Source organism: Narcine bancroftii, chromosome 2, assembly GCF_036971445.1.
Source record: "Narcine bancroftii isolate sNarBan1 chromosome 2, sNarBan1.hap1, whole genome shotgun sequence".
Classification (NCBI taxonomy): Eukaryota; Metazoa; Chordata; class Chondrichthyes; order Torpediniformes; family Narcinidae; genus Narcine; species Narcine bancroftii.
The window spans coordinates 82858460-82877731 of record NC_091470.1 but is presented as its reverse complement, the minus strand read 5'-3'; the positions used below and the strand labels follow the sequence as shown (position 1 = coordinate 82877731).

The window sequence follows — 19272 nt, the reverse complement described above, 5'->3', positions numbered from 1 at the left end:
TATGACTTTGTCTAATTTGTGATCCCCTCAGCCTCTTTCATTCTAGCCAGCTGAAACCCACCTTGTAAGCTACAGCCCTCCATTCCGGGAAACTTCCAAGTGAATCTCTTCTGCACTTTCTCTTGCTCCAACATCCTTTTTATAGTGTGGCGACCTTAGCTTTACACAGCTGCTGCAAAACAGCATCTCAACTCTTTCACTTAATCCCTCACCGATGAAGGAAAATACTCTAAATACTTTCCTCACTAGCCTATTCACATGGATCAACACTTTCAGGGAGCTATGGATGCACCTGAAGGTCTCCCTATACATCAATGCTCCCATCAATGCTCTTTAATCTCTATGTTCCATCAGATTTAACCTCCTAAACTACATTACTTCACATTTATTTGGATTAAATTCCAACTGCTCGATTTTGCAGCTATTGAAAACAGAGATCCCAGTCCCTTCACTCCACCCCATAAGAGATTTAATTCACAACTATCTCTGGATTCCCATCACCAAGCAAATTTTAGATCTAGTTTGCCAAAGCATGTGACAGATCTGTCAGTGAGTGAGAACTTTGGAGAGAGTGACCACAATTCACCGACCTTCAGCACAGCCATGGACAAGGACAAAGCAGATGCAATGAGATAGTACAGTACAACTCCTATTATCCAAAATTGGATTCTCCAAAACCCTCATTTATCCAAAACTGGACGAACTGGCTAGTGACCTCGGGCTGCCAGCATCAAAGATCGGCGGCAGCCATCATTTTTTTGGTGAGAATTAAACATAATTTTAATGTTTAAAAACCCTTCCCTTGTTGTTGTCTAAATACTGTTAGAAGTGATTTGCTGTTGCTACTGGACTGTTTTTAAAAAATGACCAGTTCTCCAAAAAAATGGTTTATCCAACATAGGCCTAGTCCCGATTGTTATGGGGTATATTATATAAAAATGTCTTTAAAAGAGATAGATTGTGGGGGTTTAGTGTGTAGGTCACTTTACGAACATCGTAACACTTCACATCTAATTTAAAATGCATGAGCTTTACTGAAAGGGAGACCATGTCCACAGTGACTTTACAGAAACTTTGAAGGCCTATGGAAACTTCACAAGTAGGTGTCAATTGGACTGATGCTGTGGAGTAAATGGACTATTGTCTTTAAAGCAACAGATGACCAGAGTCAGGAAACTGATTCCAGTGCCAGCAATCTGTTTAGTTGCCGTTTGCTGTTCTAAGAGGGGTCATGTGGTTTTGCAAACACAGAGATTTAAAAAATGTGATTCTTTAGAGAGAACTGAGTTCTGCAGTAGCTTTTTGGAGGCTGCAACATGGCAGGCTTGTTGAAAACCCCATTTTGAAGATGGGTTGTGAGTTCTGAGTTCAGCCTTACAAGAGGAAATGGCTGGCTAGTGTTTCTCCTGAAATAAGGGAAACAATAGGAATTCTGTGGTGACCTGGAAGAAGAAGAAGTTATCATTTGGAAAACCCATCATGGAGCAAATTTCTTCGGCAAGACACTGCAGTGACTGATCGGAGGAAATTAGTTTGTGTGTGTGTCCAACAAACAACAAATCTCTTTCTGAAACTTCTTGAGTGGTAACCATTTACCTTTAAGCACCAGAGCCTGGTGAAAATTCATAAATGTTAAATTCTTTGCTTAGTATAAGAATTGCCTGATACCGGTGAACATGGAGAAGTGAGATTGGAATGTGAATTAAAGAACTTTCCTGAACATATACACATTACATACACGTGCACAGAGGACTAGAAGGGGGTTAAATTAATAGTTATAAGTTAAAGTTTGATCCTGTTTTTAAGTTTAAAAAAAAAATTAAAAGCAACTTTTGTTTAAGTAACCATTTGTCTTGGTGAATTTCTATTGCTGCTGGGTTTTGGGGTCCTCTGGACGTGTAACACGATAGTTTCAGATAATCGGAAATGTACTGTATTTAATTGGCAGGGTTGATTACAATGGTATGAGGCAGGAACTTGAGAGGATTAATTGGGGACAAATGTTCTCAGGAAAATGCATAACAGATATGTGGAGGTTCTTTAGGAACCACCTACATGAGGTTCTTGATAGATTTGTCCCACTGAGACAAGGAAACTATGGTAGGGTAAAGGAGCCACAGATAACAAGAGAGATGAAACATTTGGTCATGAGGAAGGAAGAAGCATACACAAGGTTTAAGAACCAAAGTAGGCAGGGCTGTTATAAGGCATTACAAAGTAGCCAGGAAGGAACTTGAGAGTCATGATAAGACCTTGGCAAGTAAGATTAAAGAAAACAGGGTGTTCTACACATATGTGAAGAACAGGAGGATGAGTAGAATGAGGATACGACTGTCATGGACAAATGGGGAAACATGATCTTCTATGGATGCAGAGATCAGGTGATCAGTGTTGACTAGGGAGAGGGGCCACTATAACAATTTTCCTTTTTGAATAGGTACAACAAATTCACAAAAGTGCTGGAGAAACTCAGCAGGTCACACAGCGTCAATGGGAAGCAAACCCACGTTTTGCATGAGCCCTTCATCAAGATATGAAGGTTTTATCCCTTTGCTTCCTAGAGTTGCTGGGTGGCCTGCTGAGTTTCTCCAGTACTTTTGTGTATTGCATTACAATCATGATTGGAGACTTTCCTGTTTAACAGGTTCAGTTTTGCAGAGTTATTTTCACTTAATCTCCAGGAAAGAGCAAGAATTGGGTGAAGTGTCTACGAACTGGATTTAATAGGTTTGCCAAACACAAAGATTGTCACTGCACCTTCATTTATTGCCTCAATTAAAATATTTGGTATGTTATTAGACTTGTTCTGCTCTAGTTACATTCTGCAGTTGATCTGCTAGATTGCTCAAGTGAGGAACAAACACCACATGGAAATTTCACCTGCTCTATTCCCACCAAGTTTCAATCTATTACCTAAGGGAGAAAAACTTTATTCACACTTTGCAGTTTGATACCTACGGTGATGGTGTCGTGGCAACTGAGAACTCCACACCACGTGATTTGAAACATGTGCAGATTGCTGTCACTCTCTTTCCCTCTCCAGGGACAGCAATCTGCGCATGGGTTCCAAATCATCTTTTATTTAAAAGAAAAGGCATTGGGTCCATCAAAGCATGTTTTCTTGCCATCACTACATGAGGAGCACCAAATGATGACTTTGTGGGGGGTGGCAGTAATGGGAAGTGATCCGCATGCACTGAATGGATGGATTAATTAAAACATTAATTAGGTCAGAAATTAATTCAAGACAGCACCAAATAATATCAATCGCAGGTGAAGATGATTCAAAATGATAACTGGATTTTTACACTAGTATTCATAGTAAGTGTCACAGAGCTCAAACTGAAAAGGATTTTCAACAGGTGTGGTTAGATTTTTAACCATTTCCTTACTTTCAAAGCTTTAAAAATAATTCCTGGAGGTCTGGGTGATCGAGTTGTGTTGTTGTTCAACTGCTGTTCAACACTCCACAACAATCCAGAAAAGTCAGTCGGAGGATTATACGTTCTAGTTCCTTTGTATTGTATGGAACAAAAGGCTTCTGGAAAGCACCCAAGTTTGTGAAATCGCTCCTGTAACAGTTTTTCTGGCAATTCTGATGATCCATCTGCAGAGAGAATACAACAACTTAACATAAAGCACCAACCCACAAATGTATTAAGTTACAAGATTCATAGAGTCATAGTGCGGCAACAGGCCCTTCGATCACCAGGTCTGCAATGATCATTTACACTAATCAAAAATTAATCCTTTATTTAATTTGTGTTTTAAATTAAACCCATCTTCTACCATGCCGACACATTGGAAGAATTTACAGTGGCCAATTAATCACATCTTTGAGGTGAGAAAGGAAAACAGGACGCCTGGAGGAAACCTACCTGGTCAGTGGGAAAATATACAAACTCTATATAGACAGTGCCAGAGATCAGGATTGAAGCGGAGTCTCTGCAGCTGTAAGGCTTTGCTGTTTACTACCGTACAGCTTTACTGCTACCTCAATCTTCAAAACAATTTCCATCCACTAAAGCCGCTGGATGAAAGAGACGTACTATGAAAAACAATTAGGACACAACTAATAGAGTTACAGATACTCACAAAGTCTATAGATCAGCAATAGATCAATTAAGCCAAGGGACAGAAGATGGGTATAAATATACCATATATATGCGTGTAATAGTCAATACCATATAAAAGTCAACCCCCCTATATTTGGTCCTGGCCACCTACCCACTGGAGCTCTCAATGCCTCTACTACAGACTATCACCTAGGCCACAGTCGCTCATCCATCTGAGCTGCTGATGCCCCAACTGGGGACTCTCACCTAGGCCCTGGCTGCCTGCCCATTCAAGCTCCCAATGCCCAAATGCGGACTTTCCACCCAGTCCCAGCCACCTGCCCACCCATCCGAGCTCCCGACACCTAGAGCATTGCAGGCATTTACCACGGTCAAAAGTAGTATGCATGTAATAGCTGACCCCCTATATTTCACCCTAAAAATTGGTCCACAAAAATCGATTATTGCTCTTATTGAATTCCATGGATATGGCAACCAAAACTCAACCTGTGGTTATTTTATTTCTACCAAAGTTATGAAAAATGTGATAGTTTCAGATGGATGGCAAGGGAGGACAAAGTCAGGGGTTTAGGAGTGAAACTTGCGACAGAGGCCACAAACAATACCTTTGAAGGAAATTTATCCCTACCCATAATTGACTTGCAGTCAAGTGTAAGTGGAGATTGAGATAAACAAAGGAGGACTGCTTATTCGGTTGGACACATATGAAATAGCATATGCAGCCTTTATTTTTTAAATGGAAAAAAGTTTACTTGTTCTCATGAGCGAAACTAATTTGGAAGTGGGATGGGAAGCAATAGAAATAATGTGCTTTTAGAACTGACACCAGAGTGAAAAACCATACACTGCTTCGTAGCAACTGCCAAAGGGGAAACACAAGATCTACAGGATAGTTGTGCATAATTGTATTAAGTGAAGGCCAGATAACAATCCAAATCTCCTCTGAAGACACTCAAAATGTTGTAATATAACCATATGCAGCTGCTATTTTTAGTCACATCTTAGAAGACAAATATGAAAATTTAATTTATTTTTCAGGACAAATATTTATTGCCCATCCTTAATTGCATTTTAGGAGTTGGCTTTGAGTCACTTTCTGGAATTGCTGAAATCCATGAAGCATTGGTGCTCCCATGTAAGCTAAAAAAAAAATGGCAGAGCAGCCGGAGTTGCTGTAACAACAGCATTGCTACTGGTGCAGACCTGGGAGAGCAGAGGCAGAGCGCTGTTCCACACAACTGCCAGGTCCTAATGCTAGCAGCTCTGTACAGGCTTTAAATGGCCTGTTAAAGGTGTCAACAGTGTTTGTAAGTAAAATCCAGCAATTGCAGAGGTTTGCATCCATGATGCCAGGGCCTGTGCTGGCAGCGGGCACAAGGATTTGCAAACTCCGAGGAGCAGCAGACCAGCACAGGGCACCAGAAACAGGAAGAAGAGCAACCCCCCCCCATTGAGAAGAAGCAAAGGAAACTACAGGGAAGGTGTCCATGACTTTGAACTGCAAAGGGCTCAATAGCTGAGGGATCCACACAGGGTATGTGCGACTTGGCAGTCAGAGGACTCGCATGAGTTGGAAGCTGCTGGAGACTTCCTTACGGTAACCAGGTAGTGGAGTCAGAATTCAAGAGGGTGTTGAGGGCAACAAGGGCTCCCAAAGGGCCACGGGAACCAGATAGTGGAGTCAGAATTCAAGAGGGTGTTGAGGGCAACAAGGGCTCCCGAGGGGCCACAGGAACCAGATAGTGGAATCAGAATTCAAGAGGGTGTTGAGGGCAACAAGGGCTCCCGAAGGGCCTCAGGCACTGAAGGCTTCCTGATCATGCCAGAGGTTTGGATCTGGAGCTTGGGTTGCCAATGAATGGAATAGGAGTCTGTGCGGCTGCAGAGGCTGCAGAGGCTGCAAAGGTGAAGCTATGGACATTCAGTGATTCTGAACGAACTCTCTTTTGCTTCTCTTTTACTGTAAGGGGCACTGGACATTTATGGTGACTCTGCCTTAAGGCAGGAATAGGGTAATTTTGTGTAATACTTCATGTTCTGTTCTATTATATGACAATAAAGGAATCTTGAAGCTTCAGAACTTTGACTCACCCATGAAGGAATGCCACGATATCAGCTTTGGGGAGAACTGTTGAGGTAGCTATGGTGTAGCTTCAGTTCATTTTGTACATTGTCTACACTGTAGACAATGTGCACCAGTGGTAGAGGGAATGAATATTTAGGATGGATGGTAAGGGACCAATCAGGCAGGCTTGCTTTGTCCTGGATAGTGTTAAGAGATGGAGTTACACTTAAGGTATTTTTATTGCCATGTGCACAATTTTTTTTTTCTTTGAGAGGTGCCACTAATATAGCACCACTACCAAGCTGAGAAAGAAACAAGAGAGTCTCTTCAAAGACATCGAGTGTCCATGGATCCCACCATTTCCTATCATACAGTCAGTCACCTTCTATGGTCCCATAACTTCCGTAGTTGCACCATCCAGCAATGAACCTGAGCTCAAGGCACCAAGACATCCTCCTTGGTCCCTGGTTCCAAATCCCCAAAACAATTAAGAAGCTGTCAGTTCCCAGGTAATCTGGGATCCCTTCTTCCCAATGGCACCCCAAGGAGTTCCTGCCATGTTAATTGATTCCCATTAGCCAGGCTCCATCTTCAGCCAGCAATACCTGCAGCATTCTTCTACTGTGGTTTCCTTCCCTGAAGGGTCCTTTTCCAGGCTTCTCCTTAGCAAGGAAGGGGTGTTCTCCTCTGTTTCGTTTCTCACCTCCCCATTCCCCACCCCAGAGTCTGCAACCCTTGTGCTGTGGGCTAGTGAGTATGGGCACAACCATCATGTGCATGCTGTAGAAAGGATTCAAGGTGACTGGAGGTGACACAAGATACCCAGTGTATATCCTACTCTTGCAGCTACACTATTGGAGTGGTTGAGCTCCTAGTCAACCTTGAATGTTGATGGGTGGGCGGTTTGGATTTCATTTTGGTGGAGAATATCATTGCCTAGCAGATCCATGATGCACACATTATTCACTATTTATCACACCACATCTGCATGTAATCCAAGCCTTGCTGCATGTAGGTCTTGACTGCTTTTTTTGCTGAACAGACTTGAATTAATTGTGCAATCATCAGAGACTACTAACTCTTCAGACTTTATGATGAAAGGAAGGCCATTGATGAAGGAACTGAAGATGTTTGGGGTTATGAAGGAGCTGCAGTGACATCCTAGGGCTGGGAAAAAATCTCCAACAACCAGCCAGGTATCAATCCAACCATTTTCCCTTTGATGCCCAATAACTTCAATTTTGGCAGAGCTCTTTAATGCCACATTCAGTTAAATGCTCTTGGTTAACACCCCGAGCTTCTGCTGAGGCCTGATGAAAAACACAAGCTCTTAATTATTGCCATTTTTAAAAAGCAGAAAACATTAGATTACAAGCTTGCTTGACTCTAAGCTTTCACAAGTCCCAGTGACTCAATAGATCTATTACAATCAATGCAATAGCCCAATAATTTTAAAATATACTCATTTTCATAAGCCTAAGATTCAATTATCTTAAAAAAAAACCACAAGAACTCTGCTCGCCTTTATAACATTGAAAATATAGCACAGGGAGAGGCCCTTCAGGCCACATGTCTGTGCCAAACAGGATGCCCAAATTAAACTAAAAGTCTGCAGTTTGCACGATATGTATCCCTCAATTAAACTAACTTTTTTTTAAAATTGTATGTCTTGACTCATGCATGACATGGAACATCACAATATGCACCATTTTCTTGGAATTTCCTCTCTCCCCCCGCCCTCCAATCTGTGTAATACAGAGATACCCATATTCAAAACTAAATAAAAGATACTTTCCTAACTTTATTCTATATAGAGCTCATAATGAAAACCAATGCAAATAATGAAGTATAGGAATGTAATGCAGCAGGGTCTTCACCCTGCAACCATTCACTTGTCTATCATACCACTGTATCCACAGACATAAATGAGTTCAAAATTATTCAGATGATCAAGTATAAAGCCTCAATCATCAGTTGAACCATATACAGAAATAATTACAGAGAGAATGGAGATGAAGTTGACTACATGGGAACATCCAACCACTCTGCTATCTCAAATGTCATCAGATTATCGGTTATCAAACCTACTACAATTTTTAAGCACTTATTAGTTTGGGGAAATAAACATAAAATGCTTACAATGCACTGGAATATCTGGAACCAATACTAAAAATTGTTTATCTTACCAGATCCCAGTAACTTTGTGTGCACAGTCTCATGAAAAATTATGACTGATGGTCCTAGTGTAGATAATGGAACATCCAATCCACATCTTGCAGTTGTAGCTTTCAATTCCTTTGTGAAATGTTTCAGGTAAGCTTCAGATGCATCACCAAGAAATTTAAAGAGGTCGTTGTGTAACCTGTCTGCATGAGTTCGGTAAATAATTGTGTCAGATATAGCAAGTACTTTAAGTAGCAATCGTGTTCTTTGACTTAGGTTGGTAGTAGCTCCCAGCAATCCTTCAGTATCTACAACAATAATATGATGAACAGGATCAAAGGCTGCCCATACGCCAACGGTGCAAGACTCCTGGGTCGGAGACGTCTTAAAAACTTCACGACCATGGAAGAATGTATGATTTAAGGTATGAGATTTGCCATCACCAGTGTTACCAAAGATTGATACGACCTTGAGGTTTTCGTCAGGTTTGCAGGCAAGTTTTTGAATAAATTCTTCTTCATCTGCTACCTAAGGAACAAACAAAAGACAGGAAATAATTACTTGGGAAGATCCAATTAAAAATCATAATTTTTATTATTATAATTAGACTTAAAATAGCATTTCAGTCACAAAACAAGCATATTCTTAGAAAAGGACAATTTCACATCTTTGTCACACAGATATACCTCACTCTTGGCCAGCAAACCCTTTTGTCACATGACACTGATACAAAACCAATCCTCCATGAGAATGGCTGAATAATCCTCTTTAGTTTCACTCATTCCTAACACCTAAATGCCCAGTATTCTATCCAACTCTGACATTGCTGAGGAAAAAGACATGGCTAGATGGGCAAAATGAGATAATCAAATCAAATTCTGATTTTGCAGTATCAGACCAATCAGTTAAAGAAAAATCAACTCCACTGGTTCTTTTATAGAAGGGGTTGCCAGAATATTGACATTAACTGGTGACAGCAACAGGAGCTGCAATTAAACTTAACAAGAGGTTTTCTTCTGAACACACATTTCCACAGTTTCTGTTCCCTCACACACACCCAATTCCTCAATGTAATTGTTCATGATTCAGGTCGCTGATTCAAGATTCAATTTATTATCTTAATAATAAAACTGTCATTTTTACATGAATTTCCTTTCTGTCTGCTGCAAGGCAGACAGATTCACCACTGGTAGAGATTGCCTGAGTGTCTCTTACAGTCAGACATAGCCAGAGAAAGAGAAGCACAAGAGAGTCGTCCCCCCCAGAGTCACCAAGCATCCATAGATTCACCTTCAATGCTTCTGCAGCCACCCAGAATCCAGCTCATCGAGGCACACACCAAAGACACTACATTCTAAGTCTGAGGAAATTCTTTATGTCATTGAATACTTTATCAAACTTCTATAGACACTATTGCATCATGGCCTGGTATGGTAAGTTGAGTGTCCAGGAACATAGAAGGTTGTAGAAAGCAGCAAACAGAGCCAAGTTCATCATAGGCGTCAACCTCTTTTCCATTGAAGAAGGCAGCCAACATCATAATGGAACCCATTCATCCTGGTCACAACCTCTTCTCACTATTACCTTCAGGAAGAAGGAAAAGCCTGAAGTCCTGCACCTCAAGGTTCAAGAACAGCTTTTTTTCTTATGACTATCAGATTCTTGAACCTCACCTTATTATACTAATCATTCCATCACCACAAAAAGACCTGATGCACCATTAAAATGTCACTTTTATCTTGCACTATTGTTGGTATGAATATTTATTTTTTCCCATATGTAATTTAGTGTATATTATTGGAGATTTTCTTTTACAAAGTACCTGCTTGAATGCAGCAGGTAAGGATTTCAGTGCATACCATAGTTACTGTGTACAAGTTGACCCCCCCCCCCACTTATTTTAGCCCAAAAATTTGGTATTTTCCACCTATCGTGTAAAGTCGAGCCCCCCCCACCCAAATTTTTGCTCCAGCTGCCCACCCACTGGAGCTTACGACTCTCGCCTTGGCCCTGGCCATCTGCCCTCTGGAGCTCCCGATACCCAAACTGCTGCCTCTTGCCTCGGCCCTGGCCGCCCACCCTCCGGAGCTACCAACACCTTGACCATAGTCTCTTTCCTGGGTCCAGGCCACCTGCCCACCGAAACTCTCAACGCCCCTACCGCAGATTCTTGCTAGGCCCCAGCCAGTCGCCCACCCATCCAAGCTACCATCGCCCCAAACTTGGACTTGCCACCCAATCCAAGCCACACGCCCAACCGAGCTCCCAACATCCCAAACAATGCAGGTACTTGCACGGTTAAAATTAGTATGCGTGTCAAAGTTGACCCCCTAAATTTTACTCTGAAAATTGGTCCACAAAATTCTATTAAACGCATATATACAGTATGTAGATGTACTTTTGTTTAACAATAAACATTATCATTAAAAAATCATCTCTATAAATAAATGTTTAAAGCAATTTCTTACTCTTTGTCTACTTAAGTTATTAAGTTTTAGCATTTTGAAAGCAATTTCTCAATTCATAGAACCTTACAGCAGAGTATAGGCCTTTCCACCTATGATGATGTGCTAACCTATATAAATTTGATTTCAAAAGCATTTACCACTGCTGCTTGGTCAGAGAATAAATTCAGATCATTTTTTTTCTCTGTTCTTTTCCAAGTCTTTGCTTTTGGCAGCAACAGTCTTTTTTTTTTTAAAACTTTATTTATTTTAAAAATCGTGAATAGAGAAACAGTATACAATCCAATACAAGTAATTTTATATAATTGTATATAAAGAAAATTAAAAACATAAACACAGGAAAAAAAACAAAGATTTTAAAAAACTACCCCTCCCATCCCATCAGCCAGCTTTTTTAAGGAGAGCTTAAAAAAAAGAAAAATATATAATACATCTTTTCTTTCTTTGGCTTGGCTTCGCGGACGAAGATTTATGGAGGGGGTAAAAAGTCCACGTCAGCTGCAGGCTCGTTTGTGGCTGACAAGTCTGATGCGGGACAGGCAGACACGATTGCAGCGGTTGCAGGGGAAAATTGGTTGGTTGGGGTTGGGTGTTGGGTTTTTCCTCCTTTGCCTTTTGTCAGTGAGGTGGGCTCTGCGGTCTTCTTCAAAGGAGGTTGCTGCCCATCAAACTGTGAGGCGCCAAGATGCACGGTTTGAGGCGTTATCAGCCCACTGGCGGTGGTCAATGTGGCAGGCACCAAGAGATTTCTTTAGGCAGTCCTTGTACCTTTTCTTTGGTGCACCTCTGTCACGGTGGCCAGTGGAGAGCTCGCCATATAACACGATCTTGGGAAGGCGATGGTCCCCACATTCCAAATACGGTAACCACTTATTGACAAAAAAAATAATTATCATGCAAATTATATGTAAATTTTTCCATAACAATACAAGCTTTCAATTCATTATGCCATCGCGTTATATTAATCATTGTGTTATCTTTCCTGCCTTGGAATTAAATGAAGAAGAAAACAAATGACCAATCCAATTTCTCTTCAATTTGAGATGTTCTTTTTCGGTCACATGTGTTTCTTGCAAAAAAACAATATCAATTTTCATTTTCTTAACATAAGCCAGAACTCGTTTTTGCTTAATCGGGTTATTTAAACCCTGAACATTAAAAGTTGCAAATTTCAGATTCGACATCCCTACAAATTAACAATATAATCACTCACTACAAATCACTCCCCTTATATCTTAAAATCACTATCCCTCCCCTAAATATTTAAAAAAAGAAAAAAAATTAAAACAAATTTTTTTATTAACCCCCCCCCCCAAAAAAAACTACCCAAAAGTAGTAACACCCTAAAAAAACTGGGTGAGGTAAACCCCACTAGTGGCAGATGACTATCGAAGATTTCAGTGCCATCCACCCCCCCAGCCAGAAATACATTGTTCACATCAACATAATCAAATATAGTAAATATATTCAACCCATTGACTCCAATCCCAATGATTGTTCCAGGTCTTCAATATCAATAAGACTTTGAGTTAACACTTCTTTCTTTCCATTCTTCCCATCTCTCCCATTCTTTCCATTCCTATTGCCATTTCCATTTCGCTTCCTTTTAGGCGACGGCAGTGAGGATCGACCATTTCCTCGCAACTCTGGTAGAGAATTAGCAAAAATTAATGCATCATGGTCATTTTCAAAAAATTGAGATTGAAAATTACCATAAAAGACATTTAACACTGCAGGGTAACGAAAAGCAAATTTGTAACCTTCCGCCACAACACTTCTTTAGCCAAATTGAATTCCCAACATCACCTAATAATCTCCTGACTCAGATATGCGCAAAAAAATACTCTGTTATTTTGAGTCATCATTGGAGATTGACTTTGTCGGGCCTTCTGCCCCGCCAACCGTAGTATCATTTCTCTATCCTGATATTTCAGACAACGGATTAAGACCACCCGTGGCGGTTGTCCCGGAAGCAGTTTCCTCCGCAACGCTCTATGTGCCCGGTCCAACTCTAGGTCTTCCGAAAAAAACTCCTTGCCCAACGTCTCGGGAATGCATTTCTTAAAAATTTTTGATGGATCGAAACCTTCAATATCTTCTGGAAGACCCACAATCTTCCCATTATTTCTCTAACTTTGATTTTCCAGTGAATCAATTTTTTTCAATCATTCCTTCTTCTGAATTTCCCAATCCACAAAAGAATCTTCCACTTACTCCAATTTTCCCTATTATGTTCAACTTGATTTTTACATTAAAAAAAAGTTGTTTCAATTTTTAAAAAATTTTCTTGCACTGTATCCACTGATTTTATACATTTATTAACATCACTCTTAACTGCAGTCATATCTTCAGACAGTATTCATTTTAGTTGTCACTTCCAAAAATCCTCGAGAATTTTGTTTAAACATATTATCCATTTGATAAGCAATCCCTTCCAAAACAGCACACATAGACTCCATTCCAGATTCTGGTGCCTCTTTTTGAGGTCTACCTTCTCTAGTCTCCACTTCCAGTTGCTCCTGCGTGCTGCCCAGTCAAGGTCAGTCTTCTTCCTCTTCAAATGTCGTCGGTCCCTTTCCGGTGCCGCTGCGGGTCTGAACACATCAGGACGACACCGTTCGGGCCCCCCCACAGCCCACACCCGATCCAACAGCTCCCAAACCCTAGAGGCACCACGCATGCCCGGTAAGGGCAGGGATTGCGCAGGTGTGTCTTCCGATGCCACTCTGCATGTTCCCGGCCTACCCGACGGCAGCGCGGGCTCACGGGCTCCTCTCTCGGCCGGGTCGCCCATGTACCCGGCATCATGGGCACGCGGTTCGGCACCAACTGAGCTCGTCGTCGAGCCGGCGCCATCTTGTGGAGGCAGGATCGGCGCCAGCGTCTTACTCAGCCAGGCAGGGGTCCTCTGTGCCTTGGGAATTCCCGAAGTTGACTCCCTGGCTTCAGTTAAGCAGTTAGGCCTCAATTCTTCAGCACTCTAAAAGGTAGTTTCTTCTGCAATTGAGTTTTTGGTTTTTTTTTTACATTAGTAGCCATTATAACCCACTAATGTTCCAAAAGTACTTATAAAAATGTGCTGAGGAAGAGTGGAATCGCATGTCTGTCCTCTACGCCATCTTGCCATGCCCTCCGCAGCAAGTCTTAAATACTTATTTTCATTGCTATTGCAGCATTGTTCCTTTAGGTTCACAATCTGCTCTAGTTCATTTCTCATTACAAAATCCAAAAATTCTCTCTGCTTTGACTTCTGACATACAGGTTATGAACCTGAACTAAAAATAATTTCCCCTTTTCTGACACTCAGTTTATTGTGGATAATTAACATTTCCATAAAAATGACTCATTTGATAGGTTTGCTTATTTTTTTCCTCTTTCCTTTGTCTAATTGGCAATCTGTAGAATGCTACCAACCATTAAGTGTGACCAACCTACATAGATCCTCCAATTCGTTGTTTCTTTTCTTTGTTCTCACTAATTACCTTAGTTATCCATCTCACCCGTCAACCTAACATTTCTAAAAGCTCATCTTCCCAGTATAATTGAGAGCTCTGAATGAATTCAAATTGCTCCATATGAAAAAAGCAGGCAGATTAATGGAAACAACCCTCTCCCCAAAAAAAAAGTTTATGTCATCTTAACCAAATCTCCATAAAATAATCAATCTGGCTGCACTGCTGTTAAAAAAAAACAGAAATGCTGGAGGAACTCAGCAAATTTTGCAACATCCATTGGAGATAACAATATATAACTGACGTTTAAGGCCCAGCCCTTCTACAAAGCATCACTCCAGACTGTACTGCTTTGTCCTCAACCCTTTTTTGTGGAGAATCTTGCGGAATTTGTACATTAGTTGCCTATTTAAATCACTGAGGAGTCAGACTTAACAGTGCAACTTTGATTTCAACATGATACTGGTTAGAGTCAAGTGATAGAGTGGTGGCCGGTAGAATATCAGCCCTCTTCAGAAAAGAAGGAAAAGAGTGAAGAAAAAACAAAGCCCCAGACACACAAATCATAACAAATAAAAAAAGGTGTGGAGAAAATGACACCTAAGAAAGAATAGCCAAAAACAACAGGAAGAAAAGAAAGAAAGACGCCAGAAGAGAAGGGTGAAGGCCTTACCTGCATGAAAAAGCAGGGACCTGCCATGGAAAGAGGAGCCCACTCCTCGAGGTTAGTGGGGACCCCACAGGGTTGCGACCCACCGACCACAGGACTGCAAAGATGGCTCACGGAGCCAAAGAGGGGTGCACAACTGTGTATGCGCGAGGAATCGCACGTGTGTGATGCGCACGACAAGAACAACACCAATGGGAGGGGGGACCAGCTGTGGAGTGAAACTCCACAACACGAACAGCTGAGAGAGACCTGACAGCAGGGCTCCCAGCTGAAAGATAAAGAAAACAATGGGAACAGGAGGGGTGAGAATGAAAAAAGGAAACTAGAGACACAACAGATAACCAGCCCAGAAGAAGAGGACCAACATCAAGACACCATGGAAAAAAATACCCAACAAACTGAGACAAGCAGCTCAACAAGAAAGTCAGAAGAGACACAGATACAAGGAAGAGAAATAGAAGACACAAACCCAAGAGCAGACACAGAAGAAGAAGTAGGAGAACACCAAGCTCTGGACAGAGGAATAGGAGGCAAAATGAATGGACAGTACATACATAAAAAAAATTTTCAAGAACATATGAAAGCATTAAGAGAATGGCTGACACTAGAATTTAGTGAAATAAAAAGGAAAATGAAAAGTACAGAAGAAAAAGTGAGTAGAATAGAGCTGGTCATAACAGATGTAAGGAAAAGATTAGAAAATGTGGAAGAACATGTATTGGCAGTAGATATGGAAGTGAACGACTTAAAAAGAAAATTAGAAGAAAGTCATAAAAAAGTTAAAGAAACACAGGAGTTGTTAGCTCAGAAGATGGATATAATGGAAAATTATATCCAGAAATGCAGGAAGGAATGGAAATAGAAAGGGCACACAGAACATTAGCCCCAAAACCACAGTCACAACATAAACCAAGATCCGCTTTAGTAAAATTCCTGAGATATACAAGAGAAAATATATTGGAGAAGGCAATGAATAAAATGAGAGAAGACAAAAAACCACTGGAATACAAAGGTCAAAAAATTTTTTTCTACCCAGACATAAGTTTTGAGCTCCTGAAGAAGAGGAAGGAGTTTAACGCAGCAAAATCGATCCTATAGAAGAAAGGCTATAAATTTATGTTAAGATATCCAGCAGTGCTTAAAATAGTTATCCTGGGGCAGCAAAACAGACTGTTCTCGGATCCGGAGAAAGCACGAGAATTTTCAGAACGCCTGTAAGACAGAAATAGAGATGAAGAGATGTAACAAGAACAAAGAACGACGACAAACTATAAATAAAGTAAAAATAATGTATAAGTAAGAACTAAAGGAGGGAAGAAAAGGGAAGTAAGGCAGAAGAGGAGAAAAAAGGAGGGGTTAAAAAATAAAATTAATAATAAATAAATAAAACATAAAAAGAAAAAGAGAAGAAATGAGGGGGAGTTTTGTTGTAATGGGAAGATTAAAGTCTTTTCTTGAGGGAGTTGGGTGGGAGAGAATAACAGTCACTGTGAAATCAGTTGATATTTGCGAACAGGTTTGCAGTCTGAATGGAGAGGGGAGTTGTGGTTACCCAGCAAGGGATAAATGGCATCAGAGATGGGGGAGAACACTTGGGGTTAAGGGAATTTTAGATGTGGGAATGGTTGAAATATTTTATGTTTTAGAAGTGTTGTCATACAGTGCGTTCAAAAAAAGAAAACTGAGAAATGGAAATGGGGAAAAGGAAGCGGAAATGAGATGTAAACAAAGTATGAAATGGCCATGTTGAACTATATGACTATAAATATTAATGAAATACATAACCAAATCAAAAGGAAGAGGCTATTAAATTTAGTGAAAAAAGAAAAAAATTGATATAGCATTCGTGCAGGAAACGCATCGAACTGAAGTGGAGCACAAGAAATTAAAGAGAGACTGGGTAGGGCATGTAACAGCAGCATCATATAATTCAAAAGCCAGAGGTGTAGCTATATTAATCAATAAAAATGTACCAGTCAAAATAGAGGAGGAAGTAATAGATCCATCAGGGAGGTATGTAATGATAAAGTGTCAGATATATTCAGAATTTTGGAATTTGCTCAATATATATGCACCTAATGAAGAGGATCAAAAGTTTATGCAAGATATCTTTTTGAAGATTGTAGATACACATGGGAATATATTGATAGGAGGGGACTTTAACGTTAATTTGGATTCAAAGATGGATAAAACTGGACAAAAGACTAGCAAAAAGAACAAAGTAGCCAAATTTATGGTTAAATCAATGCAGGAAATGCAACTTTTGGATATATGGAGGAGACAACACCCATATTATACTCATATTATTCGAGTAGACATAAAAAATACTCAAGGATTGACCTGTTCCTGTTGTCAGCCCATATCAAAGGGAGAGTTAGGAAAATGGAATATAAAGCTAGATTGTTATCTGATCACTCACCCCTGTTATTAGCAATAGAACTGGAGGACATCCCACCAAGAACATATAGATGGAGATTAAACTCCATGCTACTTAAAAGACAGGATTTTAGAGAATTCATTGAGCACCAAATTAAAACGTACTTTGAAATAAATACGGAATCAGTGAAAGATAAATTTATATTAAGCTTTCATCAGAGGGCAGATATAAGTTATGTAACTAAGATGAAAAAGGACTACAAACGGGAAATAGAACAGCCGGAAAGGGAAATACTAAGTACAGAAAAAGAACTAGCAACAAGGGAAGATACAACAAAAAGAAGAGAATTGGCAGACAAAAAATAAAATATGAAACACTACAAACGTATAAGGTGGAGAAGAACATAATGAAGACAAAGCAGAAGTATTATGAGCTAGGAGAAAAAAATGCACAAAATACTAGCTTGGCAGCTTAAAACAGAACAAGCTAAAAAAACTGTATTGGCATCAAGGAAAAAGGACAAATTACATATAACCCAACAGAGATCAATGAAAACTTCAAGGAATTCTACGAGCAATTATACCGAAATGAGAACAAAGGGAAAGAAGACAAACTAGATGAGTTTCTAGCTAAAATTGAACTACCGAAATTGCAAGAAGAGGAGCAAAACAAACTGATAAAACCATTTGAAATAGAGGAAATACAGGATATATTAAAAAAGCTACCAAACAATAAAATGCCTGGAGAGGACGGACTCCCAATAGAATTCTATAAAATATTTAAACACTTATTAATCCCTCCTCTCTTGGAAGTAATGAACCAGATTGAAGAAACACAAAACATGCCAGCTTCATGTAAAACGGCAATAATTACAGTAACACCAAAGACGGGGAAAGATCCACTAACACCAGCATCGTATAGACCAATATCTCTACTTAACTCAGATTATAAGATAATAGCAAAACTATTAGCAAACAGATTGGCCAACTGTGTACCAAAAATAGTAAAACTGGATTTATTAAGAAAAGATGAACAACGGACAATATCTGTAAGTTCATTAACTTAATCCATGCAGTACAAGGAAATAAGATGCCAACAGTGGTGGTTGCTTTAGATGCAGAGAAAGCCTTTGACAGGGTAGAATGGAATTATTTATTCAAAGTACTACAGAGGTTCAACCTATCAGAGAAATATATTAATTGGATTAAAGCATTATATAGGTAACCCTTGGCAGAACTGGTAAGAACAGAAAATAAAATAAGAGGGATAATAATAAAAGAGAAGGAATATAAAATCAGTCTATTTGCAGATGACATCATAGTACAAAAACAGAACCAGAATTATCAATAAAAGAATTACATAAGAAATTAAAGGAATATGGAGAAGTATCAGGGTACAAGATCAACGCAAATAAAAGTGAAGCAATGCCAATAAATAATGCGGATTTCACAAAGTTTAAGAAAGAATCACCATTTAAATGGCAAACACAAGCAATCCAATAACTAGGTATTAGACTAGATAATACAAATTAAATTATCAGCCATTAATGAAGAAATTACAAGATGACTTAGAACATTGGAAAGCTTTGCCACTAACAGTGATAGGAAGGGTAAATTGCATTAAAATAAACATCTTCCCAAGGATACAATACCTATTTCAATCATTACCAATTCCCTTAACAGAGAAATTCTTCAATGAGCTTAAAGAAAATAATAAGGAAATTCTTAAGGAAAGGGGTAGCACTAGATAAATTAACAGAATGGTACAAACAAAGGGGTTTTCAGCTACCAAACTTTAAGAATTATTTTAGAGCAGCACAATTAAGATATCTATCAGATTTTTATCAAACAAGGGAAAAACCAGATTGGACCAGGTTTCTTTCTTCTTTTCTTTGGCTTGGCTTCGCGGACGAAGATTTATGGAGGGGGTAAATGTCCACGTCAGCTGCAGGCTCGTTTGTGGCTGACAAGTCTGATGCGGGACAGGCAGACACGGTTGCAGCGG

General features: G+C 39.9%; 1 protein-coding gene across 2 annotated transcripts in view; it reads right to left on the bottom strand.

Annotated features, from left to right (window-relative positions):
* The window catches only part of zfyve1 (zinc finger, FYVE domain containing 1), a 50799-nt gene that overhangs the window by 25987 nt on the left and 5540 nt on the right, over nucleotides 1–19272 (bottom strand). For both annotated transcript variants that reach the window (XM_069917282.1, XM_069917283.1), the window contains exons 2-3: nucleotides 8328–8832; nucleotides 3393–3607 (exon numbers count right to left, since the gene is read on the bottom strand). In XM_069917282.1, the coding sequence (XP_069773383.1) occupies nucleotides 3393–3607; nucleotides 8328–8832 (720 nt within the window). The remainder of the gene's footprint in view (nucleotides 1–3392; nucleotides 3608–8327; nucleotides 8833–19272) is intronic.